The sequence below is a fragment of the Cibotium barometz genome, chromosome 13, assembly GCF_041138505.1.
Source record: "Cibotium barometz isolate CiBa-2024 chromosome 13, ASM4113850v1, whole genome shotgun sequence".
NCBI lineage: Eukaryota > Viridiplantae > Streptophyta > Polypodiopsida > Cyatheales > Cibotiaceae > Cibotium > Cibotium barometz.
The window spans coordinates 22,805,028-22,821,331 of record NC_141058.1 but is presented as its reverse complement, the minus strand read 5'-3'; the positions used below and the strand labels follow the sequence as shown (position 1 = coordinate 22,821,331).

At 42.0% G+C, this 16,304-nt stretch overlaps 1 protein-coding gene across 1 annotated transcript; it reads right to left on the bottom strand.

The window, feature by feature from the left end:
* Nucleotides 1-15,349: 15,349 nt before the first annotated feature.
* LOC147632500 (pterocarpan synthase 1-like) lies at nt 15,350-15,928 on the bottom strand. Its single transcript, XM_086806998.1, has one exon. The coding sequence runs from the start codon at nt 15,926-15,928 to the stop codon at nt 15,350-15,352; it is 579 nt and encodes a 192-aa protein (XP_086663124.1).
* Nucleotides 15,929-16,304: the final 376 nt, after the last annotated feature.

Sequence of the window (16,304 nt, the reverse complement as noted above, 5' to 3'; positions counted from 1 at the left end):
CATATTGCAACTTTTATATAAATAAAGAAAGGTTTTCCGGTGACAAAATTCCTGTTGGATAAATGATTGTTTATGGCAGACAATCTGCTCTTCTATGATTAAAAAAATTAAAAAAAAAACTGTTATCGGACATATGTCATAGATCTCCATTAAGATCTTGTCTTGTATAAGAAATTATTTTCCGAACTCTTAAGTCTTAGGATCTCGTGAATAATATCAAAATATAAATTTAATAATATATAAATTTTGGCAGAATCATGAGACGAGGAAACCGTGGTCGTCAGCCAGACCCTGTCTCTCAAGATGACGAGCTTGACCTTGATGTTCGCAAGGCTTTTCATAGGACTCAACCAGGACCCTTCAAAGGAGAAGGGGAGAACCTGGGCGGCGAGGCTGTGGAGAAATGGGTGGAAGCCTTGGAAGAATATTTTGACGTTACAGGATACAATCATCAGAGTAATTGGCTAATAAAGATCAACTGAGAAGCCAAATATGTCAAAAATTTATCAAGAAACACAAAAAGGTTGTAATTGTGTGATATAATTCATACAATTCGATATTCAAACTGAAAAATTCGTAATTTAGTAATTGGGTTTTCAGATGGAAGTACCGCAATTGTATGGAACCCTGACTTGCTTGAGGCCTAGACATGATGGTATCTATCTTATAGTTCCAAGTATCATGACTACCCGTATATACCGAGAGTATAACTGCAGCTCTTTACTGACAGTATATACGAGTAAATCTAAGACTTGAAATTATAAGCGTTAATGCTATCCAGATGATGATTTCGAATGTGGTTGATATGATTTTTAATTCTGTTTGGGAAAACTGATGAATTGATTTGGATTCTGATTGAAAAATGATACTGTTAATACTTAAGACGGTAGATCAAGTTAAGGTATGACAAATTGAGAACTTGCTTAACTAAAATTCCCGTGGAGGAATGTTCAGAAGGAAATTTTTCGGTCTAATGGACCATTATCGTGTTAAAGATATGAATGATATGATCTGAATGAATTTTTATTTAATGATGAGTTCTATATAAGGGATATTTATCCCCATATTCTGTTGGGCTGACCGGAATATAAGGAACCCCAGAATAAATTGGATCTTAAGCAAAAGAGTTGTCCCCTACTTGCGAGATGAGGACATCTTGCACCTTTTAAGTGGGATAGAATGTAAGATTCCTCCCCCAGCCTTAGAGGTATACAGGAGTAAGAATCTCCCTTTTTGATCTTATAATTATTCTCTCTCTAAAATAAAAGAAAGATTCTGTTTAAAAAGGGAAGACACTTTCCCCAGAATACCTTCTCGGGAGCCCACCTGTTTTAAGGATTCAAAACGATGAGTTCAGAAGTGAGAACCGATGTTTTGGATACCAAGGTTTTGGTCATCAGTTAAAAAGACTGCCCGACTCCTACCATGGAAAGGGCACAGGGAAGTCTAGAACCCAAATTCAGAGACCAATTCCTTCATACCAATCTAATCAGGGTCCGTCTCGGACAAGATTGCTTAACTCCATTAACTAGGTCCGACCCATTGATTAGGATCGAGATGACCAGTCAAATGCTTGGCGACTTAGAGCAACAGGTGCAGGCAATTCATAAAGATATAAACGCTGCCTAGGATTGACAGAGACAATATACGGATAAGAAGAGGACAGTCAGAGAAATCAAAGAAGCAGTTATAGTCTTCAATTGAATACGGACCAAAAGAATTTCTTTATCTCTAGGGGAGTATAAGTAGTTATCCCCCAGATATTGTGGACCAAAGGAAGTAAGTGACTTAACCTACGAACTTCTTTTATCTCCTCATCTCAAAGTTCTTAATGCCTTCTAAATATATATGTGCCAAACCCAAATCATGGAAAGACGGTAAAACTTCAGTGGCAAGATACCGTTGGCTTTCAGGTTACGCTAAGTTCTAACTCCTTCCTTTATATAAGTCGTAACTTTTACTTATCGCTCACAGTAATCTTACTTCCATCGATCTCCTTCTTCTTAATCTCCTTCATGGCTTGGCAACAGGAATTAGTTTTATCCATGATGATTTCTCACCTTCAAGACCGCAAGCGAGTCTGTGAAGAAGGATTTTATAGAACTGTATGAGTGCTCACTTTTTCCTCACCTAGGAACTTCTGTAGCTCAAACCAAATGGCGGACCTATCAAGACATAACTAGGGTAACACCGTGGGGTCAGCAGCACTTTCGTAACAATGTCCGCTTGGCCATGGTTATTGAAGCTTTGGGTCTGGGTCCCCGATACTACTGCGTCATGAGATCAAGACATCTTGGGTTTTCTGAGCGGGTCTTCTTACTGGCGTGTTTTCTTCCTCATCAGAAGATATGCCTTTACCTCATTCTTGGCTTGCCTCTCAGAGGTCCTTTTGTTAGATCACCTCATACCACTGAGATAGGTGCGGCAATAACCAACAGAATCATTCCCACATAGATGAGTTACCTTATACGTGCGCAGCTTGTGAGTGCTGCTTTTGTGATCATATGATGGACGGGCTTATGGAAGTGTAAAGAGTTCTTCTATCTTTACTGTATATGTTCCAAGAATGAATAAAGTTTAAATCTTGTTCTTGTCTTGACCCTTACTCTCGTTGAGACTTTTTTAATTGGTGATTAATCTTACTTAAAAATTTTCTCTCAGTCTCATACTTGTGCATCTAGCGAAATTACCCCCAGTTTGTGACATGAGGCATCTCGCGTTTTTCAAGTGGGAGAGAATGTAAGATTCCTCCCCAGCCTCTCAAAATGTCCAGCATCTTCCCCTGTAATCAATCCCTCTTCAAAAATATAAAAGACTTATTTCTAACTGTTTTAACCTAGAGAGAGAAAATATTCTAGAGAAAGAATATTCAGATTTTTAATATTTTTGGATAGAAAATTATCTCATCTTATTAAAATAAGTTCCCCTGAAACAGAAATTCAAAAAGAACTTTCCAATGTGCAATTGGAATTAATTGGAAATGGGTATAAAGGACCTTAGCCTAAGGGTCTAGATTTTCAAAAAAATTTCAATGGGTCATGGATAGAATGAGAGAAGCAAAAGTGGAAGGATGGGATGACTTGAAAACCCTTAGAAGACTACTCAACTCCTCAACTCCCAAACACTTAAGGTCTTGCACTAACTTCAAAGGATCAATGTCAAAGGAAGGGGTATCTACCAAGGCACGATCAAAATTTTGGGTAAAGGAACCAGAAAGGGCCATCAAAGCTAAGGAATTTGCAACACGATTTTCATGACGAGGCAAGAAGGTCAAGGAAGAAGAGGTGAAATGGGTGAAGAGGTCATGGGCTAAAAGACTATAGTAGTGCATCAAAGGGTGGAGGGTGCGGGCTTGGCCATGAAACTAGTGGACCATGAGTTGTGAATCTCCATAGATATGAACATGAGATGCTCCCAAAAGAAGTAGTGCTCTCAAACCAATCAAAAGTGCTTCATATTCAGCAATGTTGTTGCTCAAAGGATCTCCCAAAAGAATAGCATTCCCTTTAGGTGGATATATTACAATGACGTGCGTTTGATTATTTGCTCAAGTCTCACGTTGATTACGCATTTACTATGAAAGACAAGAAAAGACAACATGAAGCTCTTCAAAAAGTAGAGGAGCTACTCAACTCATTTGGGTGCCATGGCGGCAATGTGCAAATTACTGTTAACAAGAAGACCTCAGGCATAAATCATGAAGTGGCCCAAAAGGTGTCTACTATGAGTGGATATGGCAAGACATTTTCTAGGGAGGCTACAAAAAGTAAAGAACTCAAAGTCCTGGGACTTGTGGAAGGGTTTGTGTAAATGTACAATGTGTGACTGTACCAATCCAAGCCTTGTAGTTCTACGTGAGAAGGTTTGGTTAGACTTTAATAAGATTGTTAAATAACCAAAAGTAGGATGACTGTAGAGGAGCGCCAAAAATTTCAAGAAGAGCTTCAAAATTTTACAAAAGCCATGGTCAATACATGGGGTGATACCAACATTACACATTACATGGTAAACATGCAGAGTTTATTTCTACTCTCATTAATTTGAAATGATTATGAATAATAGCTTTTGAATTGGTCTTATTTTCTTCTATAGTACATTTTGTATGGTGCATACTTCATGAATGAATATGGTTCTCTTGACATTTGGAGCACCCAAGGAATGGGAAAATCTCACTATCGAGCTAGAGGGGTATATTTCAAAAATATTCCACATGGAGGAGGAAATACTCGTACAAATTACCTCAAAGAAATGTTCAATTGGTTCTACATATATACTTTTGGGCGAAAACTATCAATGGAAAAGGCCCATACGAGTGATTTAGCAAAGGAAGCATGAAATCCAGCCAAAATGAGGAGATCACTGAAGTGGAAAGCTGGCAGAGAACCAACACATCATGTAGCATGGAGATCATCAACAAGAAGACAAGAAGGAAGAATTTGGATTTAGTGTAACAAAATTTTGCATATGAAATTTACAACATCTTGAAGAGTGTTGTAAACATTTTTTCTTAATACAGACTTGTAATTAAAACTCAATCGCATCATTTCATTACATAAAAGATATAACAAAATATTTACAAACAATGACAAGATAATTAATTTCTCTCAAGTCTCTTCTCTACTTACTCTTCCTCTTCACTAGGAATTTTTCCTCTATAGCACAAAAACATCTTGCGACTATAACCCTTAAGTGCATTTACATCTTCTAGATTGGCACCTAGAGCATAGCTAGCATAACAGAGGAAGTATCTCGTCCTGCAAGGCCAAAATCCTATACCGTATCCAAAGATATGAATAGCAACACACTTCTCTATAAGCATGACCTTATGTGTATTGTAAAGGATAAAAGAATAGCCCATATATCAGATAGTGCCTTGAGTGTGAGAAGTGGAATTTCAACATCACTAGAATATTTGTTGTGGTAGACAATAAATATTTATTTATCAATAGATGGGATATAGTGTGCAAGAGAAGAATCTTGGCCAACTCTTGCATGGGCAGCACCTCCACGTCCAAGGAAACCATCGGCATGCATCATCAAGCTCAATCTGCATTAGACAAAGAATTTGGCTTCTTTCACATAAATTCAATCAATACCATAAACTAACTCAAGAACAAATAAATTACCTTCTGGTTCTCATCCTCTTCCAACTTGGATGCATCCCAAAGGTTGATGGAGCCTTCTTCATTTCCTTAATCAAGGGTGGGCAAGGGCTCTCTTCCCATTTAAGTAATTCCCAACTTCTCTTGAAGACTTTGAAATTCTAGCTCTCTGGGAAGATAAGATTTAGTCTCCTTAGCTTTGTCAAAGAACAATGACATGGCTCTAGGGGCTTCAATGAAGTTCTTTGTCACCTCAATGTCCAACTTTATAAACTCCTCTTTATGTTCGTTCTCCACATCTCTGGCAGCTTCACAACCATCTACTATAATTGCAAGGCAATAATCCTCCCTTAAATTATAAAGCTTTTGTATGTGGGAGAGAAGGATAAAATTCTTGCCATTTATAAGAAAGGAGGGCAGACCAGGGATGATGAAGTTTGATTTTAAGTGCTCTCCATGCACAGATGATCCCTTGTCAATAACAGTGGATGCCTTAAACTATGCCACATCAAACTCTATGCTTAGAAGGCACTCCTTACCATAAACTAGGTCCATAAACTAGGTCCATAACCTCATCATCAGATTCAATCTCTGTGACAAATGAAGCTTGTGAAACCTTTTGACCCTTATGAACTTTCAATTCATCCTTTGTGTAGTCCTCTTTGTCATGAAGAAATATATATGCAGCAAATCCAAAAAAGTACTCAAGAACCTTGCACTTTTTCTTGTGCAGAGGGGCAGTTGTTAAGACAAGTCTGTATCCTCTTATCTTATGAATAGGCATCCCACCTTCCTGACATGCTCTTCTTTTCAGGTGTGGATAGGGCAAAGCTAGACATGTGAACATATTGTGATGATCCCTCATTTATAATTTTTGTGCTAACGAATTTACTATATGCCTCCCACTCTTCCCCTAACATAGAGCTTGCCATGTCCTTAACAATATGTTCTAAATTAAAAGGCACATTGAATATAGACTCAACATCTGGAAGAATTTCATCATGCCCACCTCTCCTTAACAAATCGAATAGGTTTTCATTGGCACTAGGCTCATATGTTACCCCTTCAAGTGTCTCTACATCTTCCAAAGGATCATAATAGTGAACCACCTGCTCCATGCTCAAATTGCTAGCCATGGCACAAGGACAAAGGACCAACCAGAACCGAGATTGCTAATTGCGCAATGAATTGAATTCCCACGGCACGAGTGAAGGGGGGCCGAAACCAATCTATGGTGTGAGGAAGGGGGACCGAAAGAAAAAAAATTAAAATTTAAACAAGACACGACTATACAGACATTATTAGGGCTGGCATCATTCATGTACGACGGACGTGAAGGATTGACATCACCAAAGTGTGCCAATGTGCCACGTGTGTGGCTAACATCATCGCCAAAAGAGCCACGTGTAGGGTTTACATCATCCTCGCAAATGATAACATTGCACTCTATAAGAACGAAAAAATATTCTTTTTTTTTTTACCGGGTTCCATTGACGGCATGAGAATTATTTTCCTTATTTTTGAACTTTTCTTTTCGCTTTGTGGACGGTTTTCAGCTCTTTGAGTAGGGTGGGATTTTGCTTCATCACTCTGTGTGTGGTGGATAGAGGGTGAATTCTTTTATCCCTCTCTGGCGTCTTCTCCCCACCGGATTCCGCTTGACGGCTCTTCGATCAAGCTTAGATTTTTGTAATCACTCTGTGGACAGCACTCCAGCTCATCCCTCGATTCCTTCCATGGCACAAATCCAAGCCTTCAAGAAGGGTTGGATTTGCTTCATTGCTGACTGCTTCTTACTGTCGACACGGCATGATTGACATCATCATCCTAATTTGTTTGCTCATCGCTCGATTCCTTCCATGGCATGAATCCAACCCTTCAAGAAGGGTTGGATTTTCTTCATTGCTCTTTGTGGACTGCTTCTTTCCGTCGACGGCATGATGATGATTGACATCATCATCCTAATTTGTTTGCTCACTATTGCTTTGTGGACTATTCCTTGCATGATCATGCTATAGTTTACTTTACGATTATGCCAAGCTTCATTCTTTTCATTCTTAGGTAGAATCATGTTAAAATGTGTGCAATCGATTGCCCCACAATAGTTCCACAAGCCACGGAATGCCTTAAACCCTTGTTTGATCACATGTAGCTCACCTTTGTGCTTGGCCAACTAAGGAGGTGTGCCGAGCATTGTCTAATACGACATACACAAATTGGTGCAAGAACTATGACACGGTTGATCTACCACCACAGCCAAAAACACTTGCCACATGATGTTGGCTATTCCCTGAAGCCAGTAGAATTACTGTGATGGCCACCTTTTTCTCTAGATTGAATCTCCTTCCTAGCATTCTTGCCAAGGATTGGGGAATTTCTCATTATTGCTAAAGATATTCTCAAACTAGGTTGACTAGAGATGTGAATAGTGTGATGAGCAATCTAAAGATTTCTCGCCACCTTTCGTCATCATGCTTTGTGTGAACACAAAGTGGTTCCACCCATGATGGTATGCCATGGCTTGATGTACCACCATACCCCATGTATGTTGGTCTTGTTTGCGTATCACAGATAGCCACAAACAATCCCACTAGCCCAAAGCAAAGGTAAGAAATCCAATACCATGGTCTTGGAGTTGTCGTCTTGATCAAGATGTGGACATTTTGACGTCTAGGAACTGTCAAATTGATTCCAAATTTGCATAGCTAGCTGAGATGACAATTGGAACAACATTGAGAAGTACATTCACTTACTCGTTCTCCATACCGCAAAATTATGAGCTTGTTTTGGAAACCTGGCACCTCCAAGTCTACATGGACATCTGTGGCCCAGTTGCTTATGGTGGCAACCAAAATGTCAAGAGTTAATAGTGGATGAATTGAAAAATGTAGCTCTATTGTTAAGAGACCTGAATTCGAATGACTTAGTTTTTTGGATGGCTCTTTTTTATTGTCCTGTGAGTAGCATATGTAATTTTGATGGGAGACAAACTTATGAAGTTGCATAGATAAACAAAGTAGTAGATTATTAAGAGAAGTTAGGGAAAAAATGTATGAGTGAAAACTATCAAATTGATTAAAAAAACCTTCAATTCCAAGTATTGTAGTAGTTGCAATATGTAGGAATCACTATCTTGTGTGGGAAGGTTTTTTGCTTGTACAAGAAGGTTGTAGAGTGATACACGCCCAGAGGCTATGAACCGATCGGCATTCGTTGGATTGAGCAATGAAGATGGAATGGGGGTAAGCCTACATTGTTTGACAAGTGAAGGAAACTTGAATTGAAGAGTTGGGTCTATGTTTGTAGTGGAAGAGCCAAGCAAAAACAATTGTTTCTTCTTTGTGCAGGTGAGTTGTTGTCACACTCGGGGGGGTCACTCGTATAAATATGTAAGTATCACGTGGGTTCAACAGAAGGACATTTTAAATATTTAAAACTTACAGAAATATATTTATAGAGGGGATTTATTTATTGTATTTTAAAAAAAATTTACAGATTTGAATAGAAAAGGATACATTATATTCACTAAAAAATTCACAGATAAGGGACTTTTTAAATAGACCTTGAACGCACGTGATATAGAGGATTTACATATAGTGACCCCCCCGAGTTGTCACATCAAGTAGTTGTTATGATGGAAATGATGAAGTGCAGATAGAAATATTATGGGCTGCACTCTTGGTGATAGTAGAATAGCAGTGGGATAATGGTTTATGTGGTTTGCACAACACCGAAGCTCATCCCAACATAGGTTCAGAAGATGAAGATCAGAGGTCTGTACTGGGCTGCCCTTATAGTGCAGAGCTGCATCTTCATGAATGTTTCAAAATCGTTGATCACACTCTATTTTAGTTTGTGACCTGTTTACTGAAAGTAGCTCTACTACTACCTCTTGATTTTAAGTAAGCTTCGGACCAGTTATCTCTAGCGTTTTAGTTATTGTGTTTCTACTTTTCCAAGATGCCACTAAGAGAACGCGGGACATAATTCTTACTTGAGACTAGGCTATTGGAACAGTATAGGTGCCAAGCGAGGGGCAGTAGAATCCAAATGCGATAGTTTTCCATGACTCAATGCCGTCCACCCCACATGGTCCAGACTCCATCCGAAGTTAGTGTTTTTATCTTTATAGATGTGACAACAGTGTCAGAGCTTGGCCTGGAGGAATCTTCTTGCAGCCTAGAGATATTACTCATGGGGACAAGTCATGAGTGATAAAGTCATTGTGCTTGTAGATTTTGGCCAATAGCTCAGTCGATTTGGGGCTTGAAAGTTGAGGGTGGCCATTAATGGCCATGGGCTCAACATAGGTGTCAACAAGCTTGCAAGTTGTAGTTGGAGCTTTACAAATAATATATTGCTTATACCACTACAACAGAATGAGGGTCAAGCAATAAAAATAGCAATGTTTTTATAACTAGAAGCGCAGCTAGGTGCCGAGCCATTTTTGTTGCTTGAAACATTGCTATTTTCATTGCAACGGGTTCGCTGCTCAGCACAACGATATTTTACTTCTATTTTCCTTGCTCAACAGCGACCTATGTTTTTGCTGCTTTGATCAGCGAATGGTGTGCACAGCAAGAAAAGAGCTGGGACAGATTGGGGAGTCTTCACATGACTCCCGAGTCCCCAGTCTGGCCTAGCTCTATAAAAAAAAAATTAAAACAAAGTCACAGATTCAGATTTGTAACACAAACACAAATACAAGAAACACATACATTATGGAGAATGCAATTGAGCCCGCAAAGTTATTGTATTTCAGAAATTGTTGGGCCTTTGGCCATATATACATAAAGTTTTTACAAAAGAGGTATGAAAAGGTGGATGTCTAACTTAAATCGTCATCGGATTCTAAGTGATCTTCATCATCTGATTCCTCGTCCTCTTCACTTGCTTCTTCACGTTGATAATATGGATCCTCCTCTTCTTCTTCCCCTTCATCCTGCATATATGCCATCAAGCGTAAGGTAAGGAAAGTATGGAAATACAAGTAGACATAGAAAAGAGAATGGTTGAAGTAACACATTACCTCATCAGCTTAAGTTCCCAAAACGGACTCATCCAAGCATACACCTCACATATGCATCATCCACACCCAGACGGGGGGGTTCTATACCCATAGTCATATTCCTCCTTTTTTGGGTCATACCCAACAACCTCCCTCTACCAAAAACAATTAAGAAAATATACAAATATTTCTAGAAAACAATTTAGTACAAAACAAAATGAAAGTAGAGAAGAAATGATACTTACAAAATGAGCAAGAGAGAAGATTTTTTGCCTGAGCCGAAGTGCGAAGCCCCTTGCTTCCGTAGTTGGGAAGCAGTCAATGCCGCTTGTTATTGAAAAGAACTTGTGTGCTTTCTCACAAAACTGCGTGCGTGCCTCTACTCCTCCGCCATAAACATGCTAGGGTTCTCCATATTATTTTCTGCTGCTCTCTTGATATTTTATCTCCTATTAGAGAGACAAATCTTGATGCGCCGCTTCATCTACTCCTCGGAGAAGCACAGACCCGCATGTGGCATGGGAAACCACGATTTAAGCACATTGATAACATATTGCTTAGAAATTTCATCTTGTGCTTTCCACTTTTTGAAGGAGTTCACAAACTACAGGTTCGTTAACATGCATACGATTCATGACTTACTTTCCTCGTGCATCCATCAGGAGGGCACCATCCGTATCCACAATGTATGGTAGGAGGCGTGGATCGAACGATGGAATGGGTCTCCTGGGGGCTGGCTCATAATGTGTAGATGATGAGGCTTCCTGTTGGGGAGACACATCGGGAGACCTAGTGCTACTTTTGCCAAAGAAAAAGCAGCCAACTCCCCCCCTACTACTAGCACGTCTAATACCCCCCTAGACTCCCTACTACATTGTCGTGGTGAGTGAAGACAGACGTGAGGGATTTGGGGTGGCTCTAGTAGAGGAAGATGGTGTAGGCTCATCACACCCATATCGTGATGGGCCTGCACCACTCGGCCCCGCGCCTATCAAAGGCATGGTCTTCCTCGATTGAGCAAGTGGGGTAGATTTCCCCCACCACGTCATCGACTGGCCAAGTGGGGTAGTCTGCGCCATGGCATCGACTGGCCTGACTGCAAGCCCGCCTGCATATAAGATTAAAATATAAGACAAAATATAATGTATAAAAGATTTACTTTGTGTATGTGAAAAGGTTTGATGAAACCATACCTATGCCTGTGTGAACTACGACCAAGCTTTTGCCGTCCATATCTCTCATTTATAATGGACAAAAGATTGGCCACATCGAGATCTTGTGATGGGTCGATCGACATTACTGCTACATAAATGCATCCATATCTCTATGCATAAGTCCATTTCCTAAACTAACAGAATAAATAAGGCCACTTACCTCGCATACGTCAAGCCAACCAAGAGAAAAAAACAACACAAGCTTTAAGTTAGACAAAAAATACAACCTCTGATATTAGGACATTGTTACGACCTCCTACAATACTGCCTAGACAAGAGGGTGGAAAGTGCCCTTTTCGGATGATAGCTTCTGAGCACTTTCCACACGCTCCCCACTATTAAAGCTAAAGGCAACTCCTCTTTTGCAAGAGAAGGACATTGTTATGACCTCCTACAATACTGCTTAGCCAAGAGGGTGGACAATGCCTCTTTCTTCGGATGATAGCTTAGATATTGTTACGACCTCCTACAATACTCCTTAGACAAGAGGGTGGACAGTGCCCCTTTCGGATGATTGTTACGACCTCCTACAAAACTTCTTAGACAAGAGGGTGGAAAGTTATTCTTTTGGATGATATTAGGACATTGTTATTACAGCCTCCTACAATACTGCTTAGACAAGAGGGTGAATAGCACCCCTTTCAGATGATAGCTTTTGAGGACTTTCTACACGCTCCCCACTATTAAAGCCAAAGGAAACTCGTCTTTTGCTAGAGAAGGATAGTGAGAAGATCAAGGGCTACCCCTCCACTATAACCACCTACTCGCGGGATAACCACTCCTAACCTGAGGTGGACTTTATGTCTCGATGAAGAATGGGTGGACTCATCTTGTGGAGATAAGTGAGTGCCTTTGCTATGCCCACCGCTATGTGAAGCCTTCTTGCTTAGCTTGAGCCTAGGCGCAAGCTGCTTTTGGCATCTTTATCTGGATGCAAGTGATCCCATAGTGTCCCATTCTCCACAAATTCATACACAAGAAGGGGCACTCGGGTTTCTACACAACAACCCAATAGCCGGACAAGATTGTCATGTGTGGTCTTCCCTAAAAGAAGAGTCTCGAACACAAAGGACTTTATTAATTCCTCTTCCCTATCTACATCCTCCATGTGCTTGGCCTTCTTGATCGCCACCTTGCCGTGATTGGGTAGGTTGCCGCAATACACCGTGCCATAGCCTCCCTTTCCGAGCTCATGCTCATGAGAGAAGTTCTTGGTGGCTCTCCTAAGCTCATCTTCCGAGAATAACATGGAGTGCAACTGGTCGCCATCATTGCGACGAAAATTCGTCATTCTTTGTTGCTTCAGTTTTTGTAAGCTCGCCTTAATCTGCAAGAAACGACAATGAGTGCCATGAGAATGCAGGCCCCACCCAGACCTCCTGCGATGTTAAGACTTTCAATATCCATTATCAGTTTTGGGATCATATATAGCAATAGCGTGAAGGTATAAGTGAGGGGCTTTTGCTTACCAAGGACGATCGGAACGGTTAGGTTAAGTGGAATTCGTATAAATGCGCACATGCAGTGAACCACAACGGTTAGGTTAAGTGAAATTCGTGATTTTTTTTTGGCCAAAATGTATATAACTTTGAAGGTTTTGAGAATTGATACTTAAATACTTACAAGTAAAACTACAAATTTTACGGTACAAATTGTAACTGTTTGCAGGTTTTTGTGAAGACTCGTACCACCACTATGGTCCGTCAGGTTTACAGTATTTACCTCCACAAGGACACAGTGTCAAATGGATATGATACATTCCAAGTACCCGCAGCAGCTACCAAATGAGATTCGGCTGAGAAACCCGGATGCGAAGATCTCGGGGGGTCACTATATGTAAAATATCCCTATCGTGTGCGTTCAAGGCCTATATTTTTAATCCTTTATTTGTGAATTTTTTAATCTATATAATATCCCCTTTTTTTTATGAATCTGTAAATTTTTTTGAAAAAAATTTAAATCATACCCTTATGTAAATATATTTTTGTAAGTTTCATAAATTAAAATTATGCTTCTGTTGAACGCACGTGATATTCACATTTTTTTGTGAGTGACCCCCCCCGAGGCGAAGATTGCCATGGATATGTAACTAGAGAAAACGTTGAATTCTCGAAAACCCTACATATCCATGGCGAAGATCGCCATGGATATATGTAACTAGAGCAAACGCTGCATTCTCGAAAACGCTGACGATCGCTGAATTCTCTTACAACAATAAGATTATGAACTTAGCTAACTATGAATATTATTATATGAATGTGTCACTTATTGAACTACCAAATTATCAACACTTATTAGTTTTTTTTTTCCGAGAAAAGATCCTTTCATTAGTTATATAAAAACGCCCGTAGGGCTGCAAAAGATCTCTCCTGCTCCTAAGAGAGACAGAGCATCGAATACAGCATGGCAGCCCGAGAGACTCTCCCTAGGTGCTGCAAAATACAAGCATCAGTACAAAGAACTGAGCGGCTAAATCATACAATAGGGGGGGGAAGAGCCAAACAGGTGGCCTGTAGTGCCAACGGGGGGATCCCGTGTGTAAGGTGTAGAAAGGGCCACAGCGCCAAGTGGTGTGAAAGGCCTGGCGCCGTAAGATCGCCTCATCTGAGTCTCCCCGAATGCGGTCGTACTGTCCTCGCAGGGTGTGGATCAACTCCTGCCAAATCCCCCGTACAGTCTCTGCTAGTGGCTCCAATCTCCCCTCAAAGGCCGTAAAGCACCGGGCCCTCCAGGTGAACCAAATGGTGAGGCTGCTGAGGAGCTCCCATCATAAATCCCTCTCCTGTGTCCAGCTGGCGGACGAGAAATCCGGTGCCGGAACCAGGCGAGGCTGGCCCCTAATAAATCTGATGGCCTGCTCCATCTCATAGCCCATAGGCAGGCCCCTAATAAATCTGACTGCCCTGCTCCATCTCATAGCCCATAGGCAGGCCCTGACGAAGTCGACCAAGCAGCGGCACCCCAAGTAAACATACCCTCTGGAGAGAGGGGGGCCAGAATACGCAGCATCCGCAGCCAAATCTGCTGTGCCTGAGGGCAATCCCAAAGGCAATGTCTCTGCGTCTTCATAGGGTGGCCGCATCGGACGCAGGCCGTCGGAAGACCGCTGTAAACAAGCTAAGTGCCAACTGCTGAGCCCCTGTGGGCGACCAGCCACCACTGAAAAGTCGAGATCCTACGGGCCTGTCGACTAGCCCAGAGCTGAGCCCAGAAATCCTCCAGGAACTCCTGTGAGAGTCCCTGTAGTCGCCAATGCCCCACTGCCACTGGAGAAACCGTCCTCCTCGCCGTCAAAATATGCCGCCCCAGCCGAACAGTATACTGGAAAAAGGTGATCTCTGTGGCCTCAAGGGATGCATAAGGATCATGCCACTCGTACTCCCCGGGGTCCCACTGTAGCCGGGCCAAGGGGCGCGCTGCATATGCCCATATGCGCCAATCCGAGAGGACATCAGCAGGATCGGGGTCAATATGCCACTTCCGAGAAGCGGCGGCCACTACCCGAATCCTCCGAAAGGTGCACTCTGCAACCAAAGGCGACTCCACCTCCACTCTCTGGAGTTTGTCCTCATCCTGAATCTCATAGTAGAGGCATCTGCCATCCTCAGTGCAAGCTCTGACAGCAATCATGATCTCCAACTGTGTAAAGGCTCCCATCCACCGTGGGGCCACTGGCTCGAGAGGCGTGAACCACTCCTCTATGAGTGCCTCCTGAATATCATCCCTCATAATCAACCCCCCTCTGAAGTGACTCAGCCTCTCCACCTGGATCTCCTCTGGTAGACTGCAGAAAGCCTGCCAGTCTCCAAAACTACGAGCTGGGCCTGCCGCTAAAGGTCCCCAGGCTAGACGAGGCCGAGTTATTGAGAAGCTGTGGAGATACCCTTCAGAAATGCTAATGGATGCAATTTAAGAGTAAAAACTCAATATAGCACCATCATGATATGACATACAGTCCAAGGCGAAACCTGACATTTATCTCATATTTTCTGCCATCATACAACTAAGGGTCCAACGACCATAGTTTACTTGAATAAGAGGGAATTGATAGTGTTGTGGGTCGTGGGGGGATCCGGAAGTCGGAGGTAAACAGTGAAATGGAAGGTGTGGCGGGTTTGGTTAGTGCTGTGGAGAGTAGCGACGGCATAACCTTGGACTCCTCGGAAGTCGTTGGAGCCTCCTGTGATTCCATACTCAAAGCTTTCGGATTGCAGGATGTTGAGTTCACCCATGGTACTGAAGGTACCACTGTAGACACCGTCATCGTAGTTCACGCTGCACATGTGCACGCTGGCCATGTAATTGGGGTTGTAGTGCAAGGAGAGGGTGGTGGCGATGCACCTCTCAGCACCAAGGCTGGTGGAGTTGAGGTCCGGGGCGACGGTCAAGGGTAAGTCCATGACTGAGAGTGTGCCAAAGTTGATGGTGGCGCTGGCATTAGCGCCAGCTGGTATTTCCACCACCAAGTTCTCACCCACGTCATTGTGCATGTAGTACTCTAGAATGATCGACTTCTCTGCGAGTGCGCATGCAGCAGCAGCAGCGAGCACTAGCCAAAGCCACGTGAAGAGGGCTCTATAAGCAAAGCCAGAAACAGTGGACATGTTGGTGAAATGGTAAGGAACTTAGCTTACAATCGAAGCAGCTGGAGGCCGAGGGAGAGGAGCTTGTAATTACAGCTCGCGGGGAAGCTAACCTGCTTTAATAATGCCATGAAATAAATTGCAATGCCACACACAAGAAAAAGCAAGGAAACGGAGGAATTGCGTGGCCTTCAATTTCCAGCACCTGAAGAAGAAAGCGACATATCTGAGCAGGTTCTGAAACTACAAGTTGGGGCTAATTAATTTCTCTCGAGTCTCTTCTCTACTTGCTCTTCCTCTTCACTAGGAATTTTTCCTCTATAGCGCAAAAACATCTTGCGACTATAACCCTTAAGTGCATTTACATCTTCTAGATCGGCACCTAGAGCATAGCTAG

Coding starts and splice junctions, on each gene's coding strand:
- LOC147632500 (XM_086806998.1), bottom strand. CDS start 15,928: ATGTCCACTGTTTCTGGCTTTGCTTATAGAGCCCTCTTCACGTGGCTT.